Here is a 26,408-nt window from a genome sequence, read left to right as displayed (position 1 = left end):
ATTAAATAAAGTTACTATAAAGAACAGACATCCACTTCCTCTCATCCCAGAATTATTGGAAAGACTGCAGACAGCAAGTATTTTCACAAAGCTTGATTTAAGAGGAGCGTACAACTTAATACGCATTCGACCAGGTGATGAATGGAAAACGGCTTTTCGAACAAAGTATGGACATTATGAGTACCTCGTGATGCCGTTCGGGTTATGTAATGCCCCTGCTACTTTCCAACATTTTATAAATGATGTCTTTCGAGATTTGCTTGATCTGTTCATTATTGTATATCTTGATGATATCCTTATCTTTTCTAATTCTTTACCAGAACATCAAGAACATGTTCGAATTATTTTACAACGGCTACGTATAAACCAATTATACATCAAGTTGGAGAAATGCGAATTCCATCGTACTCAAATAAAATTTTTGGGTTACATTATATCCCCTCAAGGACTGTGTATGGATCCCTGTAAAGTGCATGCTGTGGTAGATTGGCCCATACCTAAAAACATCAAAGATGTGCAACGATTTATGGGCTTTGCTAATTTCTATCGACGTTTTATAAAGGACTTTTCTGGAATTGCTGCCCCCATTACTCAGCTCACAAAAAAGGTTTCCTCCTTTCAGTGGTCACCAGCAGCTGATAAAGCTTTTTCCATTTTGAAAACTAAGTTCACGTCAGCTCCTATATTAATTCATCCTGATCCTACACTCCCATTTGTTTTGGAAACTGATGCATCAGATTCAGCTATAGGAGCAGTAATTTCACAAAGAGTAGGAGAAAAAATGTTACTTCACCCCTGTGCTTTTTATTCAAGGCAAATGACTGCTCCTGAAAGAAACTATGATGTGGGAAATAAAGAACTTCTTGCCATTATAGCTGCTTTTTCAGAATGGAGACATCTTTTAGAAGGTGCAAAGCATCAAGTGATAGTCCTCACCGATCACCGGAATTTGGAATTCCTTAAATCAGTAAAAAGATTATCTCCCCGACAAGCTCGATGGGCTCTCTTTTTAAGCCGTTTTGATTACCTAATTTCCTATAGACCTGGATCGAAGAATGGAAAAGCCGATGCCCTCTCAAGAGCTTATGCGGAGAATCCTCAACAGGTAAAGCCTGTTCAAACAATAATTCCTGATTCAAATTTTTTGGGGGTTATTTGTACAACGGAGTTATTAACAGAGATCAAGAATGGATATGATATGGATTCTACCCTCATGAATCCTCCAAAAAATGTTAAATTATCTTATGACAACAGAGTCTGGCATATGGCACATCAACTATACGTTCCAGAAAAAGCACGGTTAAAGGTCATGCAACTATTCCATGACTCTAAATTAGCAGGCCATAAAGGACTTCAGAAAACTCAAGAACTGTTAAGCCGTTCATTCTGGTGGCCCAACTATAAGGAAGATATAGCAAAATATGTATCCTCTTGTACAACGTGTGCCAGATTTAAGACTCCTCGTGCTTCTCCTTTTGGACTACTACAACCTTTGCCAATACCTACACGTCCATGGGATTCCATTTCCATGGATTTTATTGTAGAACTTCCGAGATCTAAGAATATGACCACTATCTTTGTGGTAATTGACAGACTGACAAAGATGGCTCACTTTATACCCTGCCAGGGTACTCCTACAGCAAAAGAAACAGCCGACTTACTTATAAAAGAAGTTTTTCGTTTGCATGGCGTTCCTAATGATGTGGTGTCAGACCGAGGCGTTCAATTCACATCACGATTTTGGAAACAGTTTTGCAAATCCCTTGGCATTGTGGTGAACTTGTCCACTGCATTTCATCCACAGTCAAATGGACAAACGGAGCGAACAAACCAAACACTTGAGCAATATCTCAGATGTTATATTTGTCACCTACAGGATGATTGGGTTGATATCCTCCCCATGGCTGAATTTGCATACAATAATTCTCAACATTCGTCTACAAGATTTAGCCCTTTCTATGCTAATCTAGGATATCATCCAAATATTTGTCCCAATCTACCTTGTGACTCTCCAATTCCTGCTGTGGAAGATAGACTGATTATTATGCAAAATAATCTTGAATTATTAAAAGAGACTTTGAAAACTGCTCAAGAAAGATATAAACGTGATGCTGACAGATCACGAAGGGCTGCTCCAACTTTTAGTATTGGTGATGAAGTATGGTTGTCAACTAGACATTTAAGAATGAAGGTACCATCTGCTAAGTTGGGAAGTAAGTTTATTGGTCCATATAAGATCATTGCACAGATTAGTTCAGTGGCTTTTAGATTGGATCTTCCTGATTCCATGAAGGTACATCCTGTTTTTCATGTATCATTACTAAAACCTTCAGTTAAGAATCCATTTCCTGGTCGCTCTTTGCCTCCTCCTGAGCCAATTCAAGTTGATGAGCATGAGGAATTTATTGTCGAAAAGATCCTGGACTCTCGTATGTTTCGAAACCAATTACAGTATCTGCTACGTTGGCAGGGTTATGGACCAGAAGATGACTCTTGGCAATCTGCAAAGGATGTTCATGCCCCACTTTTGGTAAAAGCATTTCATAGACAGCATCCTGGGAAACCTGGTCCTAAGTCGTCCAGAGGACGTCGTTGAGAAGGGGGCATCCTGTTATGTACTTGCCCTTAGTTTTGCCCTCATTCAAGATGGCCGTGATTGCATCATGAAGTTTCCATCTTGGATCTCTGTTATGAACTTGCCCTTACAATAGCCCTTATCCAAGATGGCCGGGACTGTCTCATGAAGATTCCATCTTGGATCCCATTTCCTGTTTGGGCCTAGAAAAGGCACTTCCTGTTATGAAGCCTTTGCACGAGTATTGTGTTTGTCTCTGAACCAGATGCTTCCACAGAACCTTGCCTCCTTGTGATTTGGACTACAAGTACTTGATACTTCCACCAGACCTTTAACCTCTTGTTACTTTGGACTTTATTTGTTGGACACTGGAGATTTATTTGTATACCAAAATAAATCCTTTTGAATTCAGAAATACCTGGCTATTGGGCTCGTTTGTGATACCAGAAGCGTGACACTCCCAAGCCCGTTCAGGTTGTCCTTTACTCTTCAAGGCTTCAAGCGGGCACTTAAAAGTAATTTGTTTATTCAAGCCTATTAGCCCTTGTGGCTGGATCACTTATAAATAACTTATCTGTGGCTGGATCATGTACAAATAACTTATAGTACATAATAATTAGAGGTGCAGGGCACCGCTGTATATCATTGCAAATGTACTGATTTTTTTTTATATTGTGTTGTATTTAGGAATAGGAAATGTATTTATTTCCGTGACAGTGCCAGGGGAGGAAATAGGATTTTCGTAACTTTTTTAAAGGAAGCCTCATGCTAATTAATTATTTTTATGTGAAGTGACCAACACGTCTTTTTAGCCTGAAAGCACAGCAGGGAGTCGTTACCTGTTATTCTGCCTTGTTAAAGTGAAAGGAAACATCTGAACAATGTGATTTAGGATATCATAGATTTTGTTAACTTTGTATTGCATTTAAATCCAAGTTTGGAGAACATTTTGCATCCTGATTCTAAATATCTGATATAATATCTCAGTGTTTGCGGAGCCATCTAGTATCCTGGGCCGGTGTTACCCACTGCTAGCATGTGTCAGAATCTGTATAACAGGAGCTCTGTTTGACCATGTAATGTATTATCATACAATCTGTAACTTCTGGAAATATAGCTAGAACCACAAACTGGTGTAACTGTCCTTCTTAGGATTGTTTGAGCTAATAAAACATCACTGCTTCAAGATCCAGCTTTGATGCCTACTTACCTGCTGTAATTCCTGCGACCTACAGATTAGATCTAATCCGTTATCCGGCTGTTCTGAGGTCGGGACCCAGCAGTCCAGTCCCAATGCTCTGCCCGCTACCCTGCAGCTCTGGCCAGTGTGATAGGCCAGGGGGAACCATCCATAGCAACTCTGATCTACCGGAAGAGGTCAGGGGTACCAGCCCAGGTACCTAGTGAGGGGGTACACAGCAGCGAAAGTTACCCATAAGGAAGCGGTTCTAGGCACCAGTGTAGGATCCTAGTGGTGGCAGCAGGCTCCTCCTACTGCGACAGGAAGAGCGCATTTGGGATATAGAAAGATGGCGGTGGCAAGGCAAGCCCAGCTGGTCCCCAGCAACACGGACAAAGTGGCATAGGAGGTCCATCCTGTCACAGTCCTCCTCCTACCTCTCTACCAGCAGCACTACCCCATCCGGGGCCACCCTATTTGTGTCTTCCCTTTCTTTTAGGATACAAGCTCTCATGAGCTCCTCTCTCCTCGTGTTCTCCTCCGACTGTCCCAGCACCCTCTGTACCTCTAGGCTGCTTCCCTCGCCCTCTCTTCCTGACCACAAGCCTACTTCACGCTGGTCACTACCATCACTCCCACTCACTGTCCCGTGAATAACGTGATCTGCATTACAAAGTTATCTCTGTGTAATCTGTTAATTAGTAGAAGTCTGATTTTGATTTTTTTTTTTACATAATGTTTAATATAATGTATTGTGGATAGTTGCTGTCTGTCTATTATACTACTGTATATTTCTTGTACGGTGCTGCGGACCTTTTGTGGGGTCTTATAAATAAAAGATAATAACAATCATACTTCCATAATTGGGATCCCTTCTGTGTTGTTGACGATTTCCAAGTAGGTCTCAATCCAACCTCTGACTGCGTCATCACAAACTTTAATACAGGGAGTGGGGAATTAGTTTAAAAAATAAATAGTGAAATTGCAAATATCACCATACTAGCAGACTTTAAAAGTGATTAATCACTTCTCTATTTAGATTTAGGGGCTAAATTATGATATCCAAGTACTTTGTCTTCATTATTTATTTGTATTAAATTTTTGTTTACAACATACTTGGATGGAATGATGTTATCGTTATGCTAATTGGGACATATACACACTTGTTAATTGGATAGCTCATGGCTTGATAAAGGCCTTATGGAGGCAGAAACATTGCCTATGCCTTTGGGTGAAAGTCACTTGCTGGGGTTCTGTCTTTTCTTCTATTTGGGATCACTGGAATTGAGGGAACAGTGCCCCCTTATATTGAAGTGTCCAACTTTTTTCGGCTGGGTACACGCTACAGGGCTTTCAGCTGATTATTGGCCAACCACACAACAAACAACCATTCGACCTGATATTGCATTAGTGTGTACTCTGCAACCATGGCCGATTAGCGTTCCAAAGCCCATTGCATCGTTTTATTTGATTTTTTAAACCGGACTAAAAATCTCGTTCAACGATGGAACAATATCGTATCAAATCTGCATAGTCTACATACTCACGACCGGCAGTGTCCATAGATCTCTACGCAGTGTACAGAGTCACCATCTGTTCAGACAATGGTTATAACAGATGCAGACCACAGATCTGAAGGTAAATTGTATCAAGCATGTATAGTGTGTACACATGAATCGGCTGCTGATCGGGACTTTTTTTTTTGTTTAATTGTTAGTAATATTGTTAAAGATATCACATGGGAAAAAATTATCTGTAGTGTGTACCCAGCCTCACTAAAGCTAGGTACACACTACACTGCTTTCGTCCAATAATCGGCTCAATCAGCCGACATACGACCGCTGGTTCAAAAGTCGGGTCAGTGTTTGCAGTGACACGATAGTCGAAAGTCTGCCCAAATGGACGATTGTCGCCTCATTTGGTTGGTTGTACCGTTTAATATTTTCGTTCCAATCTCGTTTCCGCTGTGTAGTGTGTATAAACTTCCGACCGATCCACAACTGTGAGTACGAAATTACAGTCATTGCTCATGACAACATGGCTGTAAAAAGTCGCTAACGGGACGTCCGCTCTTCCCTTTATCGTCCTAAACAAGGCTAGTGTGTATGCAGTCCATGGACCGAGCGATCGGACCATCGATCGCATGTAAAAATCGCTCGGCATAAAAAGTTGGTCGAAATTTCTGTAGTGTGTACCCAGCTTAAGTGCCTCATAGTCATAAAATGTTAAAGGGCTTCTTTTCTTTTAAAGGGCATTTGCACTCTTAAAAGGAGTGCAAATGCCCTTTAAAATCAGATTTGCTGTCTTATCCGCACCTGACTCAGAGCAGTAATGATAGGTCTTGTTGTTTCTTATATAAGGATGGAAACGGTTTGCACGGAGTGATGTAAGACTATGTACAATGCTGCAATTTTACTGTACATTTAAAAAAAAAAGAATCTATGAATGGAACAATGGTTGTACTGGTGACACATTAAAACCTGTAATTCCAGCTACAGCGCCTATGAGAGAATAACCTCTGACCTGGAAGAGATAACGTTTGCTGCACAGAGTTGATTGTTGTCCATTCATCTGCCATAATTCTACCTCGCACAGCAATAATCACACTCAATGATCCCTATAAAAATGCTGCAGATACATAAACATTGAGAAAAGCGAAGATTGAAGGTTCTCTTCATGCATAATTTGGCCCAGATGTAAGAAAATAAACTAAAGGACAAAGGAGTAACAGACAACTCATCAGCTCTTTGCTTCCCTGCTTTTAACCTCATTATACCTAAACGCTGCTGCTCTTTGCTGTGCCCTGAACTTTGCTACAATCAATCGACTAACCAAGCGCTACCATAAAATCGAAGTTTATTCCAGGCAGTAAATTAGATTTGCAACTACCGCTAGCATTTTATATAGCACCGTTTCTTGTTTGGCATTTTCATATTTAATCAGTTTTTCTGCATTGACTCCGTAGGACCCCTCAGCTTAGGATACAAGTTTTATTATAGATACTGCAATTACAGCTCTTATTAAAAGTGCATTTCTCCTGTTTTGTTTTCTTAAAACATTGAATCAAAATGGATTTATTTGTTGAGGTTTGCCATTGGTCAGCACAAAATACTTTGTAATGTTTTTATTTTCAGGTATCACATAATTGATAGATAGGAGTGCACATGGGTACAATTAATTTAAAAATAAATACTCCTGCTATGAATAGAAGGAACTTATAAAGAAAGGAATCCAAAATCCTTGCTCTCCTCAACCAACATTGGGGATCCCTCAGCTCCACTCGCCTTGAAGAGCTCTCCTCCGTGCGTGGTCACCTTAACGTGGTCTTAGCTACGAAAGCTGCTAGATCCCTTAAATGTGTTCAACAGCGTCTTAACAAGAAAAGCGATAGGGTGCATTCACTTGCCAGGAAACTAGGGCAGAGGCGGACGTGCAATAATTTTTTTTAAGAGTGCGAATGGTCAGATCATCATCAACATTTATTTATATAGCGCCACTGATTCCGCAGCGCTGAACAGAGAACTCATTCACATCAGTCCCTGCCCCATTGGAGCTTACAGTCTAAATTCCCTAATACACACACAGGCCGAGAGAGACTAGGGTCAATTTTGATAGCAGCCAATTAACCTAGGAGTGTGGGAGGAAACCGGAGCACCCGGAGGAAACCCACACAAACACAGGGAGAACATACAAACTCCTCACAGATAAGTCCATGGTCAGGAATTGAACTCATGACCTAAGCGCTGTGAGGCAGAAGTGCTAACCACTGAGCCACCGTGATGCCCAGATCCTTTATTACCCTGATTTAATTAATGCAGGATAATGTTATGGGGATGGTTCAGATTCAGGGACTGGATCCCTAGTTCGTCCATGCGCCGTAATGACACTGGGCCACAACCCGTTGTCTTCATTAGAAAAGAGTCATCACCGGGACAGCCTCCTTATCGGACACACTATCCCAACATGACTTTAATAGTAAATTGCCCCATTATGTCATTTGTCAACGTTGCGATGACATGACAGTTGACGGAGCAAAAATCTGAGAATTGTTAACTAGGGGCCTGATTCATTAGGGATCTTAACTTAAGAAACTTCTTATTTAAGTCTCCTGGACAAAACCATGTTACAATGCAAGGGGTGCAAATTAGTATTCTGTTTTGCACATAAGTTAAATACTGACTTTTTTTTCATGTAGCACACAAATACTTGATAGCTTATTTGTACACTGAAATTTAAAGTTGATATTTGTGTGCTACATGAAAAAACAGTCAGTATTTAACTTATGTGCAAAACAGAAAACTAATTTGCACCCCTTGCACTGTAACATGGTTTTGTCCAGGAGACTTAAATAAGACGTTTCTTAAGTTAAGATCCTTAATGAATCAGGCCTTAGGTCCCTAAGTGTTACCTTACATCAGATGGACTATGGCAGTGCGGGAGAGCTGGACACTTGTATTGCCCGAGACCTCATGCAAGGTGTGGCCAGATTTGAACTAGAGTATGGGTGGAACTATAATGGGTACATAATAGGTGTGTGTGGGAAGGGCCCTGGCTCAGAATTTGCATTAGGGAGCATAAATGTCTTATTAGAGTAGAACGCTGTCGTAAGATTTTTTTACCGCTGGTACTTGGTCCCACACCGTCTTCACATGGTATATCCGGGCTCATCCCCGCTGTGCTGGCGTCAATGTGGTCGTGAGGGTACCCTGTCTCACATATGGTGGCGCTGTCCGAAATTGCTTCCCTTCTGATCTACCGGTTAATTTTCAATATCACTCAGTTTTCCCACCCTCCATCTCTCTCTTATTCATTGCTCCCTTGCTCAATTGGTAAGATATCAAAACAAAATCAGAAACTCATTGCACATATTCTTAGTGCCGTTACATGCCAAATTGACCTTTTTTGGAAAAATCCAAATCCACCTTCGCTGCCATCTGTTATTAACCGCATTTGGCAAGTCTATCACATGGAATATCATCATCACCATTTATTTATATAGCGCCACTGATTCCGCAGCGCTGTACAGAGAACTCACTCACATCAGTCCCTGCCCCATTGGAGCTTACAGTCTAAATTCCCTAACACACACACAGACAAACAGAGAGAGACTAGGGTCAATTTTGATAGCAGCCAATTAACCTACCAGTATGTTTTTGGAGTGTGGGAGGAAACCAGAGCACCCGGAGGAAACCCACGCAAACACGGGGAGAACATACAAACTCCTCACAGATAAGGCCATGAATATCACTAGCATTCTTCGCCACACCCCGTCCAATTTAATAAAGTCTGGAGTCCTTGGACTGAATATCACGGAGCTTCTCCTCCTCTAGCTATTTAAGGCCTGGGAGCCCCAACTACCAATTTTAGTATTGTCTTGGCTCCTCATCTTCTCTCCTCTCTGACTAGTGACTTCCCTTTTCCTCCTATTTCTATTCTTTCCTTCTCTTTACTTATTTCTCCCCGATTTTTCATACCGATAACAATAGGCTGATTATGTTTCTCGGAAACTACGCTATGTTTTGTTTCACTTTTTTGGCCCGTTTCCTTCACTTTATTAATTATATACCTGAAAAACATAATAAAATAGCTATTAAAAAAAAAAAAAAAAAAAAAGCAACGCCAAATATCGTAACTCATATCAGGGGGTAGATTTAAGTTAACATAAAATTGGAATATTACAAAATGTTTTTTTCGTATCAGCCCCAGTTATGTCTTAGGCTTAGCAGTCCTTTAATCCGTTCCTGTTCGCACAGCAACGACACATATCATACTATGCTACCTATTTGTGAATCCGCAAGTGTATGGTTATCCTTAGAAGCGGTCCCGGACACTGCCAGATTGGTAAATATATATATATATATATATATATATATATATATATATATATATATATTGTTTTTAGTGGTTCCCGGACCAACTGGCGAGGCAGCGGGCCCCATTGCTGTGCACCCGCCGCACCAATGATAGTTCCGCCTCTGGGTATGTTAACTGGCTTCTGACACAAATGGACCCTAACGTGTGTGTGGTAATGGATTCAGACTGTAAGCTCCCATGGGGCAGGGACTGATGTGAATGATTACATATTTTCTGTACAGCGCTGCGGAATATGGGAGCACTATATAAACAATAATAAGGATAAAAAAAATGAAAAACAAGGGCATAAATTCTATCAAACGGACCTTTTAAAAGCCATCCAAATATCAACATACAAAATTATATATATATATAAAACATAAAATTTTGAAAATAAATCATGAAAATTTACAACATTATACTATTACACCCATTGAGCTAATTAACATACATTAAAAATATCCATAATAATTAGAACTTATGGTAATAGAACTAACTCCAATCTCTGTTAATTCAAAGTCATGTACTATAATATTGACAGCTGTCATGCTGACGTTGTCTGTATACATTCAGGCAACGAGTGGATAAATCATTACTTCAGTGAATTGCAGCTAAAATTAGTGGAAAACTTCCCCACAATGATGTAGTGCGGAACTGAAGATAAAAGTCCCTTCATATGGAAGTGTGCACTCACGTCCTTATGGTCTAATTAATTGCAGCAGTAACATCAATATATTAGGTATAATAGACTCTAGGGAGGATCGGTGTCTTGTCCCAGCCACTTTGAAAATCCAATCCTAGTATTCCTCCAATGGACCTTTTCCAGTAACTACAGTCACAAGTATAAAACAAGTTTTCTTTACCATCCTCCGGCTTGCACGAGTGTGCACACTCCTTTTAAAAAGCAGGACCCGGATTCACAGATCGATTAGGGTTATTGGAGTAGTATTATCATATGATATTCCTTCGGTGATTCGGTCATGTAAAAATATGCTTACCTTACTCGATTCTCCGCAATACCAGTTAGCGGTTTCATAAGAGGTATGAAGCGGCTTGAGGATCTTCCATATTTAAGGGAAAAAAAGCGTCCAATTAAAATGAGATGTCCCTAATCAGCACAGGTGCATTCGTAAAGTGACGCATCAACAGGAACACTATAAATCATACTTGCCAACATTTTTTTTTCTTTTTCCGGGAGATGCCGGCTGGGACGTGGGCGTCCAGGGGGCGGGGCTGCGAAATCGCGTCATTTTGGCCCCGCCCCCGTGACGGAATGACGCAAATCGCGTCATTTTACAGTGGGGGCGGGGCTAAACGCCGCGATTCCGGGTGAATCGCGGCGTTTAAACTAAATTTTTCCCCCTTCCTATCAGGGAGATTGCCACACTAGTCGGGAGACTCTCGCAAAATGCGGGAGTCTCCCGGACAATCCGGGAGAGTTGGCAAGTATGCTATAAATATATAATAATTATAAGAAACCAATCCTTGCTAATCCTAGATGGGCGACTCACAGGATGAATTATGGGAAACTAAGCACCGTGGGCCTGATTCAAGGCCCGCATTCTGAGAACAACGTGCATTGGTTGTAAAAAATTTGTAAATCAGTTCTGTGTACTCCCGAATTCAACAAGGAGCGGCTCTGAAGAGATGGGCACTGATGAATTTAGGAATAGGACTGCTGTGCTCTACCACACAAGATACTGCAGGATACGTCCAATGTCTATATGGAATATAAATTTGCAAAAGAACACACAGAAAAAAATATAGAATTAATGTTGTCTGTTAATAATATAGGCATTCCTCATGAAATACATTTATTAGGATGATCTTAATGTCTACTGAACATAAAATACATTTTTACAGTTGTTCCTGATTGCAAACACATGTTATAGCAAACATATGAGACTGTCATCACTACTGATCAGACTAGCCCGGTAGTTGGCGCAAGAAACACGGCAGAAAACCAAGTAAGTTTGCTGTGCCCAGACCTTGATTCGGATGTGGCTGCGTGCACTTGAGTTAGCCACGACCTTATTGTAAATTGACTACGGCAAAACGGCCCTTTAACACCCCCGTTCACTCCCCGAAAGCAGAGAAATGTGAAAAAGCAGAAAAAAATTGAGTGCATAAAATGCTCAAAGTCAGCATATACATGCCTTGATGAAATGGCTGTGAGAAAACGAGAAAATGGCATCCCCAGACATGGTCTTGTACCGAAAACAATAAAACACATTGTAGTCCTCATAAAAAAATATATATATTACGAAGTAAAAAAAAGTGCAAAGAAAGTTAAAAGTGGACATACAGACCTACATACATATATAGTACATTCTTGGCCAACCTATGGCTCTCCAGTTCTTATGGAACTACAATCCCCAGCATAGCTTGCCAGCTTTCTACTACCTATCTACTGGCAAAGCAGGTTGGGCAGGCCTGTACTACAGCATTGCCACCTGCTAATACTGCTGTGGAACTACAAATCCCAGCATTGCATGAGAAAGACCTGTGCAGACGTGGAACTGCCAAATCTAGAAGCTGAGAGAAAGGGCATGCTGGGATTTGTAGTCCCCCACCAGCTGGCGAGTCAGAGATTGCTGTAACTCTGATGTCTCAGGGAAACTACAAGTCCCAGCATGCCATGAGAAAGACCTGGAGCCTTTTTTTAGTGCTATCCAGCAGTAGCGTAACCTAGACGGCCAAAGCTAGAAGCTGAGGTGAAGTGCAATCTGGGTCTTGTAGTTCCCCAGCAGCCGGAGGGCCAGATACCGCTACGACCCTGATGTCCCTCTGGAACTACTAGTCCCAGCATGCCATGAGGAAGACCTGGAGCCTTTTTTAGTGCTATCCAGCAGTAGTGTACCTAGAGGTGAAGTGCATTCTGGGACTTGTAGTTTCCCATTAGGCAGAGAGCCGGAGACCGCTATGACCCCGATGTCCCTGTAAAACTACAAGTCCCAGCATGCCACACTCGGACAGCGGCTGGTCAGCCCCTGGTGCTCGGAGGACAGGCCCCCGTCACGCCGTGTTGTTGACAGTCTCCGGGTCTCCTCCCCCCAGGCCGGAAGTGAGCGCGGTCCCAGTATAGGCATTTCCGGTGACGTCAGGGGACCGGACTCCATTAGTGCCGCAGCTGAGGGGAAGCCGCCTGTGACAGCCCCGGTGCCGAGTAACGGCCGCGGATTCTCCCCCTCCCTCCTCCCCGCTCCCCCCTCACCTCCCCCCCCGGGAGGGGGACCGCGCAGTGTCATCTCTCCAGCCCCCTCCTTCCGTCGGCCACCAACCACGGCCGCTCTCGGAGAGGAAACTCTGGCCTCCGCTTCCTCCTCCTCAGACTCGGACACCGGCCGAGCATCCCCTCCCCCGCGGAAGAAGCTCCGAGCCTCGGAGGAGGCGGCAGGAGAGGCAGGTCTCCCGGCTCTCGTCATACTCGGCAGAGGTGTCAGCGGGGGGAACATGCAGGCCAACGGGGCGGCGTCGGGGGGCTCGGGCGGGCAGGAGCCGGGGAGCGGGTCACCCCCCTCCTCCTCCTCCTCCTCCTCCACGGCCCAGAACGGGGAGTCCTCCGGTGGGGACCTGGCTCACTCCAACGGGCTGCTTAGCACCAGCAACAACGGGGCCGCAGCCGCCGCCACTGCCCCGGAGCCGCCGGGCATCAAGAAGAAGAAGCGGCTGAGCCAGGCGGACGAGGACGTCATCCGGCTGATAGGACAACACCTGCACGGCCTGGGCCTCAAGTAAGTGCGAGCCCGGCTCTGTGGGACCGAGATGTGGGCCCCTGTCACTGATCTATACCGAGATATGGGCCCCTGTCACTGATCTATACCGAGATATGGGCCCCTGTCACTGATATATACCGAGATATGGGCCCCTGTCACTGATATATACCGAGATATGGGCCCCTGTCACTGATATATACCGAGATATGGGCCCCTGTCACTGATATATACCGAGATATGAGCCCCTGTCACTGATATATACCGAGATATGGGCCCCTGTCACTGATATATACCGAGATATGGGCCCCTGCCACTGATATATACCGAGATATGGGCCCCTGCCACTGATATATACCGAGATATGGGCCCCTGTCACTGATATATACCGAGATATGGGCCCCTGTCACTGATATATACCGAGATATGGGCCCCTGTCTCTGATATATACCGAGATATGGGCCCCTGTCTCTGATATATACCGAGATATGGGCCCCTGTCTCTGATATATACCGAGATATGGGCCCCTGTCACTGATATATACCGAGATATGGGCCCCTGTCACTGATATATACCGAGATATGGGCCCCTGTCACTGATATATACCGAGATCTGGGCCCATGTCACTTGTCTATACCGAGATCTGGGCCCATGTCACTTGTCTATACCGAGATCTGGGCCCCTGTCACTTGTATATACCGAGATCTGGGCCCCTGTCACTTGTATATACCGAGATCTGGGCCCCTGTCACTTGTATATACCGAGATCTGGGCCCCTGTCACTTGTATATACCGAGATCTGGGCCCCTGTCACTTGTATATACCGAGATCTGGGCCCCTGTCAATTGTATATACCGAGATCTGGGCCCCTGTCACTTGTATATACCGAGATCTGGGCCCCTGTCACTTGTCTATACCGAGATCTGGGCCCCTGTCACTGATGCATGCTGAGATATGGGCCCCTGTCACTGATATATACCGAGATATGGGCCCCTGTCACTGATATATACCGAGATATGGGCCCCTGTCACTGATATATACCGAGATATGGGCCCCTGTCACTGATATATACCGAGATATGGGCCCCTGTCACTGATATATACCGAGATATGGGCCCCTGTCACTGATATATACCGAGATATGGGCCCCTGTCACTGATATATACCGAGATATGGGCCCCTGTCACTGATATATACCGAGATATGGGCCCCTGTCACTGATATATACCGAGATATGGGCCCCTGTCACTGATATATACCGAGATATGGGCCCCTGTCACTGATATATACCGAGATATGGGCCCCTGTCACTGATATATACCGAGATATGGGCCCCTGTCACTGATATATACCGAGATATGGGCCCCTGTCACTGATATATACCGAGATATGGGCCCCTGTCACTGATATATACCGAGATATGGGCCCCTGTCACTGATATATACCGAGATATGGGCCCCTGTCACTGATATATACCGAGATATGGGCCCATGTCACTTGTCTATACCGAGATCTGGGCCCCTGTCACTTGTATATACCGAGATCTGGGCCCCTGTCACTTGTGTATACCGAGATCTGGGCCCCTGTCACTTGTGTATACCGAGATCTGGGCCCCTGTCACTTGTGTATACCGAGATCTGGGCCCCTGTCAATTGTATATACCGAGATCTGGGCCCCTGTCACTTGTCTATACCGAGATCTGGGCCCCTGTCACTGATGCATACTGAGATCTGGGCCCCTGTCACTTATATACACCGAGATATGGGCCCCTGTCACTTATATACACCGAGATATGGGCCCCTGTCACTTATATACACTGAGATATGGGCCCCTGTCACTTATATACACTGAGATATGGGCCCCTGTCACTGATCTACACCGAGATATGGGCCCCTGTCACTGATCTACACCGAGATCTGGGCCCCTGTCACTGGTCTATACCGAGATCTGGGCCCCTGTCACTGGTCTATACCGGGATCTGGGCCCCTGTCACTGGTCTATACCGGGATCTGGGCCCCTGTCACTGGTCTATACCGGGATCTGGGCCCCTGTCACTGGTCTATACCGGGATCTGGGCCCCTGTCACTGGTCTATACCGGGATCTGGGCCCCTGTCACTGGTCTATACCGGGATCTGGGCCCCTGTCACTGGTCTATACCGGGATCTGGGCCCCTGTCACTGGTCTATACCGGGATCTGGGCCCCTGTCACTGGTCTATACCGGGATCTGGGCCCCTGTCACTGGTCTATACCGGGATCTGGGCCCCTGTCACTGGTCTATACCGGGATCTGGGCCCCTGTCACTGGTCTATACCGAGATCTGTGGCACCTCTATACCTAGATGTGGGCCCCTGTCACTGGTCTATACCGAGATCTGTGGCACCTCTATACCTAGATGTGGGCCCATGTCACTGGTCTATACCGAGATCTGTGTCACTGAGATTGTGGCACCTCTATACCCAGATGTGGGCCCCTGTCACTTATATACCGAGATCTGTGGCACCTCTATACCTAGATGTGGGCCCCTGTCACTTATACCGAGATCTGTGGCACCTATATACCTAGATGTGGGCCCCTGTCACTTATATACCGAGATCTGTGGCACCTCTATACCTAGATGTGGGCCCCTGTCACTTATATACCGAGATCTGTGTTACTGTTATTTAAATACTCATATCTGGGTCACTGTCACTTGTATACCGAGATCTGTCACTTTTATACCCAGATATGGGTCACTGTCACTTATATAGAGATCCAGGTCCTAGTTATGTATACCGACATCTGTGTCCCTGTCATTTTTATACAAAGATCCTAGTAATATATATTGAGATCTGTCACTTATATACTGCAGTCTGTGTCACGTATATACCGATATCCTAGTTGTATATATCCAGATCTGTGTTCCTGTCGCATATATACTCCGGAATCTGTAAGTGATCTGTATACTGAGATTTGTGTCAGTCACTTATGTACACTGGGATCTGTGTCACATGTATATCAATATCCTAGTCATGTATACCCAGATCTGTCACCTATACCAAGATTTGTGCTACTGTCGCATATATACACCGGGATCTGTCACTTATAATGTAATCTGTGTCACTTATATAGTGGTATCTGTGTTACATACACAGAGATCCTAGTTGTGTATACCCAGATCTGGGTCATTGTCACGTACATACTGAGTTCTGTGTCACTGTTGCATATATATACCGGCAGCTGTCGCATACCAAGATCTGTGTCACTTATACCAGGGTCTGTGTCGCTTATACCGAGATCCTAGTCATATATACCGGGATCTGGGCCACTGACTGTTGCGTACGTTCACTGGGATCCTGGTCACACGTGGCTCGCTCTGTGTACAGTATATACCGAGAGCTGTGTTACAGGCGGTCACTGAGCTGTATGTATGAGATCTGAGTCATTAGCTGTCACTATGGTAATGCGCAAAGTACATACTGAGATCTGTGTTACAGGCCCGTGCTGGGTGTACCTGTATATACCGAGATCTCAGTCACTGACTGTCGTCCTTCTCTGTGTAGAGTATATACCATGATCTAGTGCTCACTCTGCTTGGTGTGTACAGTATATACCGAGATCTGAGTCACTGGCTGTCGTCCTTCTCTGTGTAGAGTATATACCATGATCTAGCGCTTGGTGTGTACAGTATATACCGAGATCTGAGTCACTGGCTGTCGTCCTTCTCTGTGTAGAGTATATACCATGATCTAGCGCTTCGTGTGAACAGTATATACCGAGATCTTAGTCACTGGTGTGTTCATATAAAGAAATTTCATATCCTTCATGGAATACCCGATTCAAGTCTGTGACCCCAATAGGCAGACACACTCTAAATAAATATATACTTGGAGATCTCAATCGGTGACTTTTCATATATTGATGTCTAGGGGGGGGGATTCATTTCAACGTAAGGTCCTTAGGGGTCTTGCGCGATGTGTGGCTGCGCACACTCCCAGCTATATAAATATCCAATTATAGATGAGCGGAAATTTCAACAACCTCCCTATGAGTGTGTCATCGCGCGAGGCTTCTAAGGGACCTGGCGCTGAATTGAAATCCCCCCCTTCTCCCCACAGATCGCTGACCTCCTATAGATCAGGCCTGGCCAACCTGTTGCTCTCCAGGTGTTGTGAAACTACAAGATGCAGCATGATTACCAGTAGGTAGTCAGCTGCTAGCTGGCAGGACATGCTGGTACTTATAGTTACACAACACATAAAATTTAGATCAAATCCTAATCGCTGACATCCTATGGATGTATTTACTTATTAATCTGGGTGGCTGACCCCCTATAGACACAGAAGTCTCCATGAGTGACAAGCCACTCGGTATAAACAGGTGACACCCTGCTCATTGTATGCAGTCATCCTGCTCTGTAAACAGTTGATCTGTACTCATTGTGTACCTGCAATTGACACCTTGATCAAATCTGTATGTTAGATAAACCTGCTGTATAAGGAGTAAGCAGTTTCACATTTTAGCCATTTGGTTTATCATTCTCTGCTTCATAGTTTGTACTGTATTCAAAATATATATATATATATATATATATATATATATATATATATATATATATATATATATATATATTATATACAATATACACACACACAGCTGGCACTGTACATGGTATGCAAACTGTGTGCCTGAAAATACATGTCTGGCCTTGGCCTCAAGTCAGTGTCTGTTTATAAATGGGCTTATCTGTGTTACTAGGCCTAGCTCTCAAGTGTCACATCTATTTCTATTAATGATTGTCCAATTCTTAAACCTTGTATATTACCTGATCTGTATGTAATAGAGCCTGATATCACTCACTATATGCAGCGATCTGGGGAGGACAGGCATTCTCACTGGTGAATTATTGATTTTAAGGGGAAGAATGAACTAAAACCTGTTGTAATGGTACGGACCTGTGCTTTAAATGTGTTTATTTACTGAATGAATATCCTGAGCTCCCATAGGCATCTTCTAGTTTTTTACTAAATTGATCCTGAGTTCTTTCACACTTATCTACCATCTTCATTAATAACCTCATGAAATGTGCATTTAAAATAGAACAAACGACTATATGGTGATGGGTCCCACTAATGCTTTCTTAAATAAGTGCATTAAAAATGTCAGGACGCAGCATGTCCTGTTTCTCATGTTAATGTGAGCCAACGGTACGATAGATTGCTTTGGTAAACCGCAACATGTGAAAAGCCAAAGGAAAATGCATTAAATGCATCTAAAACACACGTTTTTAATTCATTTTTATGTTTATCCAACCCCTATATGTGAACAGGTCCTCGGGGCTTTTCAACATGTGTAACGTCCTTAAATATTTATATAATATACATTTAACTAGTATTGCTGTACACAGATCACGGCTGTAGTCATAAACACTCCTATCTACCCAATTACAAGTATATTTTGTGCTATTGCTCACCAGCGTTTGTTTTTACCTTCTGGTTGTTAATGAGCACAATTTGTACTTGGATTGCATTCTATGCTAATGTTTACAAATGTAACCACGCTGTGTTGTAGGCTCCTTGCTTATGCAAACCATAGTGCTTACTGTCTGCTTTTGCAATGGTGGTGTCATTGCCATGCACTGGTGCTTCAGGAGAATCTGGTTAAAGCTATGTTTAGCCCCTGTCTCAACGTTCAGAAATATGTCTTCACTGCTGTCGTCAGACACAACATGCTGCTCGTGATCACTTATGTCTGCTTATATATATATATTTATTTATTTCCTCTGCGAGGACAGTCACGTCTAGCCTTTGTGTCTTCCATCTTGCCGTTTGGGAAGGTGCATTTTTCGTTTCTTTAGGCAGGAAAGAGGTTAATATTTGCCAGCCCTCTAAGGGTGGCTAAAGGGGGGGCGGGTGATGTTTACATCCAGCAGGGGCTGAGGAAGAGGAGGACTTACTGCTTTGGTGATGGGAGAGGGAGGGAGCTTGTTACTGCTGGATATGGGGGATGTGCAGAATTAGAGGAATCCTAAGACCCTGGGGGTCTTTCTTAAAAAGATTGAGGGAGTATGAGATTGTTGTAAGGTAGCCAGGCTCCGTGGAGTTATTATCACAGAACAATGCTCTTCTTGCTCTGCATAATAAACAATGTTCTGCTTCCTTTTCACTAATGCAGTGTTAACATGTAACTCCCCAGAATATCACGGGTGACTCTATACTGCTTCTGGATTAAGATTAAAGAACATAACCCCTGTTCTATTTTATAGTGATTGCTTATTATTGAGTGGTCTACTTGCTGCTTTGACCAGCCTGCTTTGTCTGGATCAGTGATAGGCAACAGGTGGCCCTAGGGCCTCATGTGGCCCTCCAAGCCTTCACCTGTGGCCCCTAGCTCCTTCCTGCTTTCAGATGTTTGTTATAGCGTGTAACACCTGTTATATAATCCCTGCTATGTTGCTTTGTTTGATTCAATGTATTATTGAGATTAAGAGTAAATGTGTGGCCCTTAGGAAGGTTAGAGGGCCCCCCAAGTGTATCGGCTTGCCAGTCGCTGGTCTAGATTAAATAACAATACAAACACTTACACAATGTATCAGTTATACTATATAATATAACATATTTGAGGACGACCTGCCAGTTGCGCACTGTGTGTGTGTTTGCAGATGGAGTGTGCTGTGAATTGTAGCCCACTAACATGGTAAATGTTTACGCTGCGTATTGGGCAACAGGTCATGGTAAGTTGACCAGTCTTCTGACACTGTATCTCTCTTGCAGCCAGACTGTTGATCTCCTCATGCAAGAATCAGGATGTCGCTTAGAGCATTCCTCTGCTACCAAATTCCGCAATCATGTCATGGAAGGGGAGTGGGATAAGGTAATACTGATCCCTCCACTCCGTTAAACCTTTCACAGTGGGTCTTGGTCATAGGGTGTGCAATGTCTCCTTTTAATCTGATGTCATAACTACTTTTGCAGGTGTTGTATTGTGTTGCGCTCATTGCAGAATTAATGAGATTTTCTTTACTGCTGTGAGAATTTTTATTTTAGCGCTCTAAAAACTGTTCGGTTTGATCTTTGCAGGCGGAAAACGACCTTAATGAACTAAAGTCTTTAGTGCACTCTCCTCATGCTGTTATGGTAAGAAACCTTTCATGTTCTAATACACTGATTGTGCCTATATCTTATTTATTTCTGTATTTTCGCTGCTATGCAACAAAATGTATCTGCTTTTTTTTTTCTGTTGTAAAAATCTATTTATTGCTGATTGGTGGCTGTTCTAGTTGTATATGTACTTTTTTATAGTGTAATTGATGAGGTCATTGTATTTGTGTATTGTCTCTTACCAGAAACAATGCTCTCATAGACTCTATAGCTGCACAGACATTTTTGGGGCTTTCAAGGGACATTTGTAGTGTGCAGGAGCATTGACGATGACGAGATTTTCATGTACCAACCCACAGCTACTGGCACCTGCTTGCCTGGAAAAAAACAAAACATTGTTTATTTGTGATGTATCCGCAGCTCCGGTCAGTGTGTGAAACAGATTATAAAATGGGAACATTAAAGGTAGACAAAATAGAGGGTAGAGATGGACTTGCTCATTAGAGCTTACAATCTGCTGGGGAATGGGCAAAAATGTGCACTCACTGGAAACTGAGCCAGCAGCAGGGGTGTACTCCTGTGAGTAGTGTCAGGTAAGGGGAGGGATCACTCTTTACATCCTGTCACCGCCATAATAGTGCTAGAATACGCCTCTCTCACCACAGATCCAACTACATCTAATCCACGCTCATCCCTTCTGGATTGCTCCAACCAAAACACTTGCACCACACTATACACTTTTTTTCACATTGTTTTCTTTGTGGCATGTTTCGTTTTTTTGGGGAGTTTGGGTTTAGACCCCTGTCCCCATAGTCCGAGGCTCCAACTTTCTGGGGGAGCCAAAGCAGTCGGGAAAACCAGTTCCCAAGTGGGGGAAACTTAGGCCTACCTCTGCAAGAAAGGGACCAACCTGAGCGTGGCTGCGGAGACGGGCCAGAAGACCCCGGCCCCCGCGGGAACTTATGGATCTGGGAGTTGATAGACGTCAAGGGAACCTCCCATAGCTTTGGCGAAGGGGGGATCTGAAAACCCGTGTCCCCCTAGGGGGTCTTAAGGCTCCGGAGGATGGGAAGGAACGGGGCCCCTTTCCCTTTAGGGAAGGGTCTAAAGTCTCATGCCCCCAGCACTGGCTTTTTGCACAGCACAGGGTGATGGAAGCTCGAGGTGTGGTGCTTCCAAATAATAACAAAACAAAACTCCTTTAATCCTACATTCCCACCTTGGACCAGCAACAGTCATAAATGCCACAGTAAGCTTTTCCTCTTCCATCACCACTATGCAAATCTCTCTTCTGGCTCACATAACCCCCAGACGACCACAACCCCTTTATACATCCCAAACCTTCTCTCACGATAACATAGCTGCCTCTGACCTGGACCTCTCCTCTCTGGTATCGACCTCTCAACTACAAGGGCTAGATTTACTAAGCTGCGGGTTTGAAAAAGTGGGGATGTTGCCTATAGCAACCAATCAGATTCTAGCTTTCATTTATTTAGTACCTTCTACAAAATGACAGCTAGAATCTGATTGGTTGCTATAGGCAACATCCCCACTTTTTCAAACCCGCAGCTTAGTAAATCTAGCCCCAAGACTTCTCCTGGGCCACTAACCCACTCAGGAACAAGCTCTCCCGCAGCCTTCTCTCTAAATGCCCTTTGAAATATTACCTCTTCACTAAAGAGAACCCTATACAGAGATCTTTGGAGACAAAGGAAATTGCGGTGGTGTAGATGGTAAGGGGAACCTGATGGGAGCTGACCAGCGCTGTTTTGGATATGCTGAGCTGTAGGTTGTGTTGGGATTGTCACCAGTGTGGGGATGGTACCATTTATTAGTTCCCCAAGAGAAGGTGTACAGTGAGAAGCAGAAAACCATCTACACCCCCCCCTAACACTGATACTAACAATGATAACAGGGATCATTTTCAGCTCCGCTGTGGGAATCCAAATTTGGTGATGAATGATTCAATTTGCTGGTCATGGCATCGGGATGTGACTTGGTACAGATTTAGTACAGATTGTCACAGTATTTTCTTTGGCAAGGGTAACATAAGCAGCTGGTGTTTGTTAATCCTGTTTTAAGTGCTGTAAAACTAAACACAAAATGAAAGCACTTCATTTAAAACCCGTGTAGGAGATGTATGTACATAAATGTACAAATGGTGATATGCAGCGGTTTCTGCCTGTTACAGCCCATAGCAGACACTGTACTGAGACAAATAGATTGTTATTGTTATTGTAAATGCTTTGCTATGGTATTATCTGTAAATGAGGTAAAGTGTCTGAAGCAAATATGGTACAGTCGGCTTATTCAAGTCGATAGGACAAACATTTGTATAAATATGGCAGCCTGCAGCAATTTTTGTTTTTCATGGGCTGTTCTGATATGTACAGCTGGTATAACAATACGTTCATTCTCTTCTGTAATATCTTTTTATAGGTAGTTCATGCTTCAGGAGGTTTTATTTAGTATTGGACCCCCTGCAGTGCAGAAAGGGGCTAAGATATTGAGCCTCAATAACGGAGGTCATAATGTTGCAGAACTTATTGCAGGGGGCCAATGAGTCAGGCCTGCTCCCGCTGTGTCCTACCACGGCTTCATTCCAGCGGCCTAGTGTTACCTCAAAGTCTCGGCGCCCATAGGTACATGGAGTAGCCAGGATGAGTGGTGGGGCGGTGTTAGCAGAGACTCTACAATATCAGGACCTCCTTCTGTTGTGACTGATTTAATCATAACAGAACCTAATATGCAGGTACAGGGAAGAGGATGCATTAAAAAAAGAGAAAAAATAATGAAGTGAAAATGTCCTCCACTCTTTCCTCCATCGGTCAACTTTTAACTAATGTATAACAAGAACGTAATCAGACTACATGTGTACTGTGAGTCCAAACCGGCCACTGATCTGGTCTGATGAACCAGATCTGGTTATGTGTGACCGGCACACAGGACCCTCCTAGCCGTCCACGTGGGGTTGGCTGCTTCCACTGCAAACTGTTTCAAATGAGCATGTTCACCCCTGCCGTTAATATTATGGTGTTATCACAATAAATAGAATGTACCACTGGCTAAAATAATCCTTTTAAATTTGATGAATACGCACAGCTTATAAATAAAGTTTGCTGAGTTCTGAGTGTGAATCTAAACCTATATTTATATTTTAAAAAAAATAAAAAATTGAAAAATAGTAATGCACTTATATCACAAATCCATGTAAAACCTTTATTTATAACACATTTCTCTTAAATATATGTAACAAACCCATTCCTTCCAAATATTGAGTAATGGAGATGGATACAATAGTATCAATATGTAGTGTTGTGAGATGACATGATTCCTAATAATTATGTTCAGCTGATTTACCTGATGAGTCTATAAAATCAGCGGAATTCTCATTATATAGAAGGAATTGGCCAAAGCATACTTCAGTGGTAGCAGCTGATAATAAGTTCAGCGGGAGTGATATTAGCTGAATATATATCCGAAGATCGTATTATTATTTGCAATTGTGTTCTCTGTCAATACTTCTTATATAGAGGATATACCCAATTGTGTTTCTGATTAGGCTGCAGCCTATTTATAGTATTGTATCCTCTATTCCTATATATTTGAAAGTAATGTCTTTGTTACATACAGACTGGTCCACTTTTTGGTATATCTGCAACTGTTCCAGTTTGTTTAAATTTGGCAAATGCACTGTGACTAATAGGTGGCCTATTTGGGTGACATTGATTGAAATCATTTGCTATAGCACGTGTGCTTCGTTCTCCAGTTATCGCTACAATACAGACACGTTCTGTGTGTGTTAGAGCCATTGTCATTAATGTCACTACCTGCAAAAGAAAACTGTTAAAACTTGAGATTGCATAAAGTTACGTTAAAACAAAGAATGCCTGTTTGTTTTATGAAATTCAGCATCTGTTTGATATGTGACATGACTACATTCTCATTAAAAAATTAGAATTGCATCCAAGATGGCCGTCATACTGGCCACATACCTTAGAACGTTTCCCACCACACCCAGATCATATATAGACACTGGATTCATATTTCCTTACTCGGTTCTGTTTTAAAAGTGTATTTCCACACTTATAGACCACCCTGTGCATTCAATTTATTTGTGAGAACTAGCGTATGAATCAATCTTTTGATATTTTATATGGATTTGTGATGTGCTTTATTATTTTAAAGCTGTTTTTTTATAGGTTTTCATTCATACTCTGCTCTGTCAATGCTGACAATTGGATGTAACATTGATGGGTGTCGGGTGATAACCAGTATTGTGACACCATAGTCCCATCATAGTAGCTACCATTTTCTGTGTAGTTCTTTCCTTACCTATTGGTTCAGCACATGGGAAACTGGCTTCACTGCCAGGTTTAACCTGAATCTTCCATCCTGATAAAGCCTCTTGTTTGGGGATCACAAATGCCTTTTGGAGTGTGGAAGGAAACCCACGCGTACACGGGGAGAACATACAAACTCCACACAGATAAGGCCATGGTCGGGAATTGAACTCATGACCCCATCGCTGTGAGGCAGAAGTGCCAACCACTGAGCCACCGTGCTGCCCAACAGAGATAGTGGCTCGATATCGTTAAGCAGTGATTAGTACTGTCCTTATCTTCTGACTATACCCAAACCGTGCCAACGCACAGCATTACAGAGCCATTGGTACCCTTCACGGCTGGGAAACAAGCACTTGGAGCTGTAGTCATTTTGTGTGGTGCCCCACATGGCACTCATCTGTTGGTAAAGAACGCATTGAAGGATAATTTATCTGACCATATTCCCTTCCTCCACTGCTCTGTAGTTCATTATCTGCGCTCTTTACACCACTGACCTCGCCAATGTGCATTGCTAGGAGTGATGACTGGTGTAGACTGTGATATCCTGGTCCGTGGTGTCCTCCCTGCTGCTGTATTATTACTGCCTGCTTGTGCCGCAGGCTGAAATTTCCAGTCATGCAATCTGCGGCTGCTTTGCCTTGCACTTGGAGTGTATAATTACAGGCACAACTGTCTCTTAGATGATTCCCCCCCCCCCCCCCCCCCCCCCCCCCTAAATTCCATACTAGCATGACCCTACAGTTGAGTAACATCAGCAGGTTAAACTCCCGACAAACGCACTCCAGGAATCTCTCGTCTTTCAGTGTCCCTGAAGTGTCCTCTTGTATCCACGCGCCCATCATTTATAAGCAACAAAATTTGTCCAGTATTTTCATACATGCTGGGATGTTTTTTTTTTTTTTTTTCTTATGTAATGCCTGATTTACACCTTTGTGTAAGCCCTTGCTTTCAATATGCTTTGATGTCCCTCATTTTTCCAAAAACCCCACTGTATGTGACACTGGGTCCAAGCGAGTCTGTAAGCTGCTCTGGAATACTGAGTCGGCCTTCACAGCTGCTCGTGCTGTGTATAGGGAACACGTTCATGTATCTTGACAGAATCATCATTTACTTGTATAGCACCAGCAAAATCCGTGTCGCTTTACTGGGAATAATCAATGTTGCAACTCCCACTCATGAGGCGAACTAAGGGTCTGCCCACATGTTATCATTAGAGCGATGTTGGTTTTTGCTTTACTTGTTTTTAGTTGGTTCATGTGTAGGAAATGTATGCTGTGTTAAAAAGAAAGTTGGTGTAAAGAACACAATATGAAATGTCAGCTGACAGTCCATTCTCTATCCGGTATTGAATGTCTGTTTGTGTTGTGTAGACTAGCACACTCTTCATGACACAATGCAAATGTGTAGAGGTGATTCTAGTTATCCATCACGCAACACTAGAGACAATGGAAAAAATGGATTTCTAGAAGTTCAGATGCCAGTCACATGTCTGTGACTGTCCTGTGATTTTGTTTATGTAACATAGTTGTATAATTTAAATAATTTGGCGTGTGTTTTATTAAATTTTTTTCTACATAAAAATGCACCAGTTTAAATTTCTTATGGCTAAATGCTGTATAAGTGAATGTTTCCCAATAACTGAGTGTGCACAGATTGCCAAGAAGC

The 26,408-nt window shown here is 43.3% G+C and overlaps 1 protein-coding gene across 1 annotated transcript in view; it reads left to right on the top strand.

Moving 5' to 3' along the window:
* The first annotated feature begins 12,688 nt into the window (after positions 1–12,688).
* The window catches only part of WDR26 (WD repeat domain 26), a 41,535-nt gene continuing 27,815 nt past the window's right edge, over positions 12,689–26,408 (top strand). Inside the window, exons 1-3 of the mRNA XM_075204324.1 lie at positions 12,689–13,342; positions 20,071–20,170; positions 20,377–20,433. Of these exons, the coding sequence (XP_075060425.1) occupies positions 13,062–13,342; positions 20,071–20,170; positions 20,377–20,433 (438 nt within the window). The 5' untranslated portion in view covers positions 12,689–13,061. The remainder of the gene's footprint in view (positions 13,343–20,070; positions 20,171–20,376; positions 20,434–26,408) is intronic.

Source organism: Mixophyes fleayi, chromosome 3, assembly GCF_038048845.1.
Source record: "Mixophyes fleayi isolate aMixFle1 chromosome 3, aMixFle1.hap1, whole genome shotgun sequence".
NCBI lineage: Eukaryota > Metazoa > Chordata > Amphibia > Anura > Limnodynastidae > Mixophyes > Mixophyes fleayi.
This window is presented reverse-complemented; position numbering and strand designations above follow the sequence as displayed.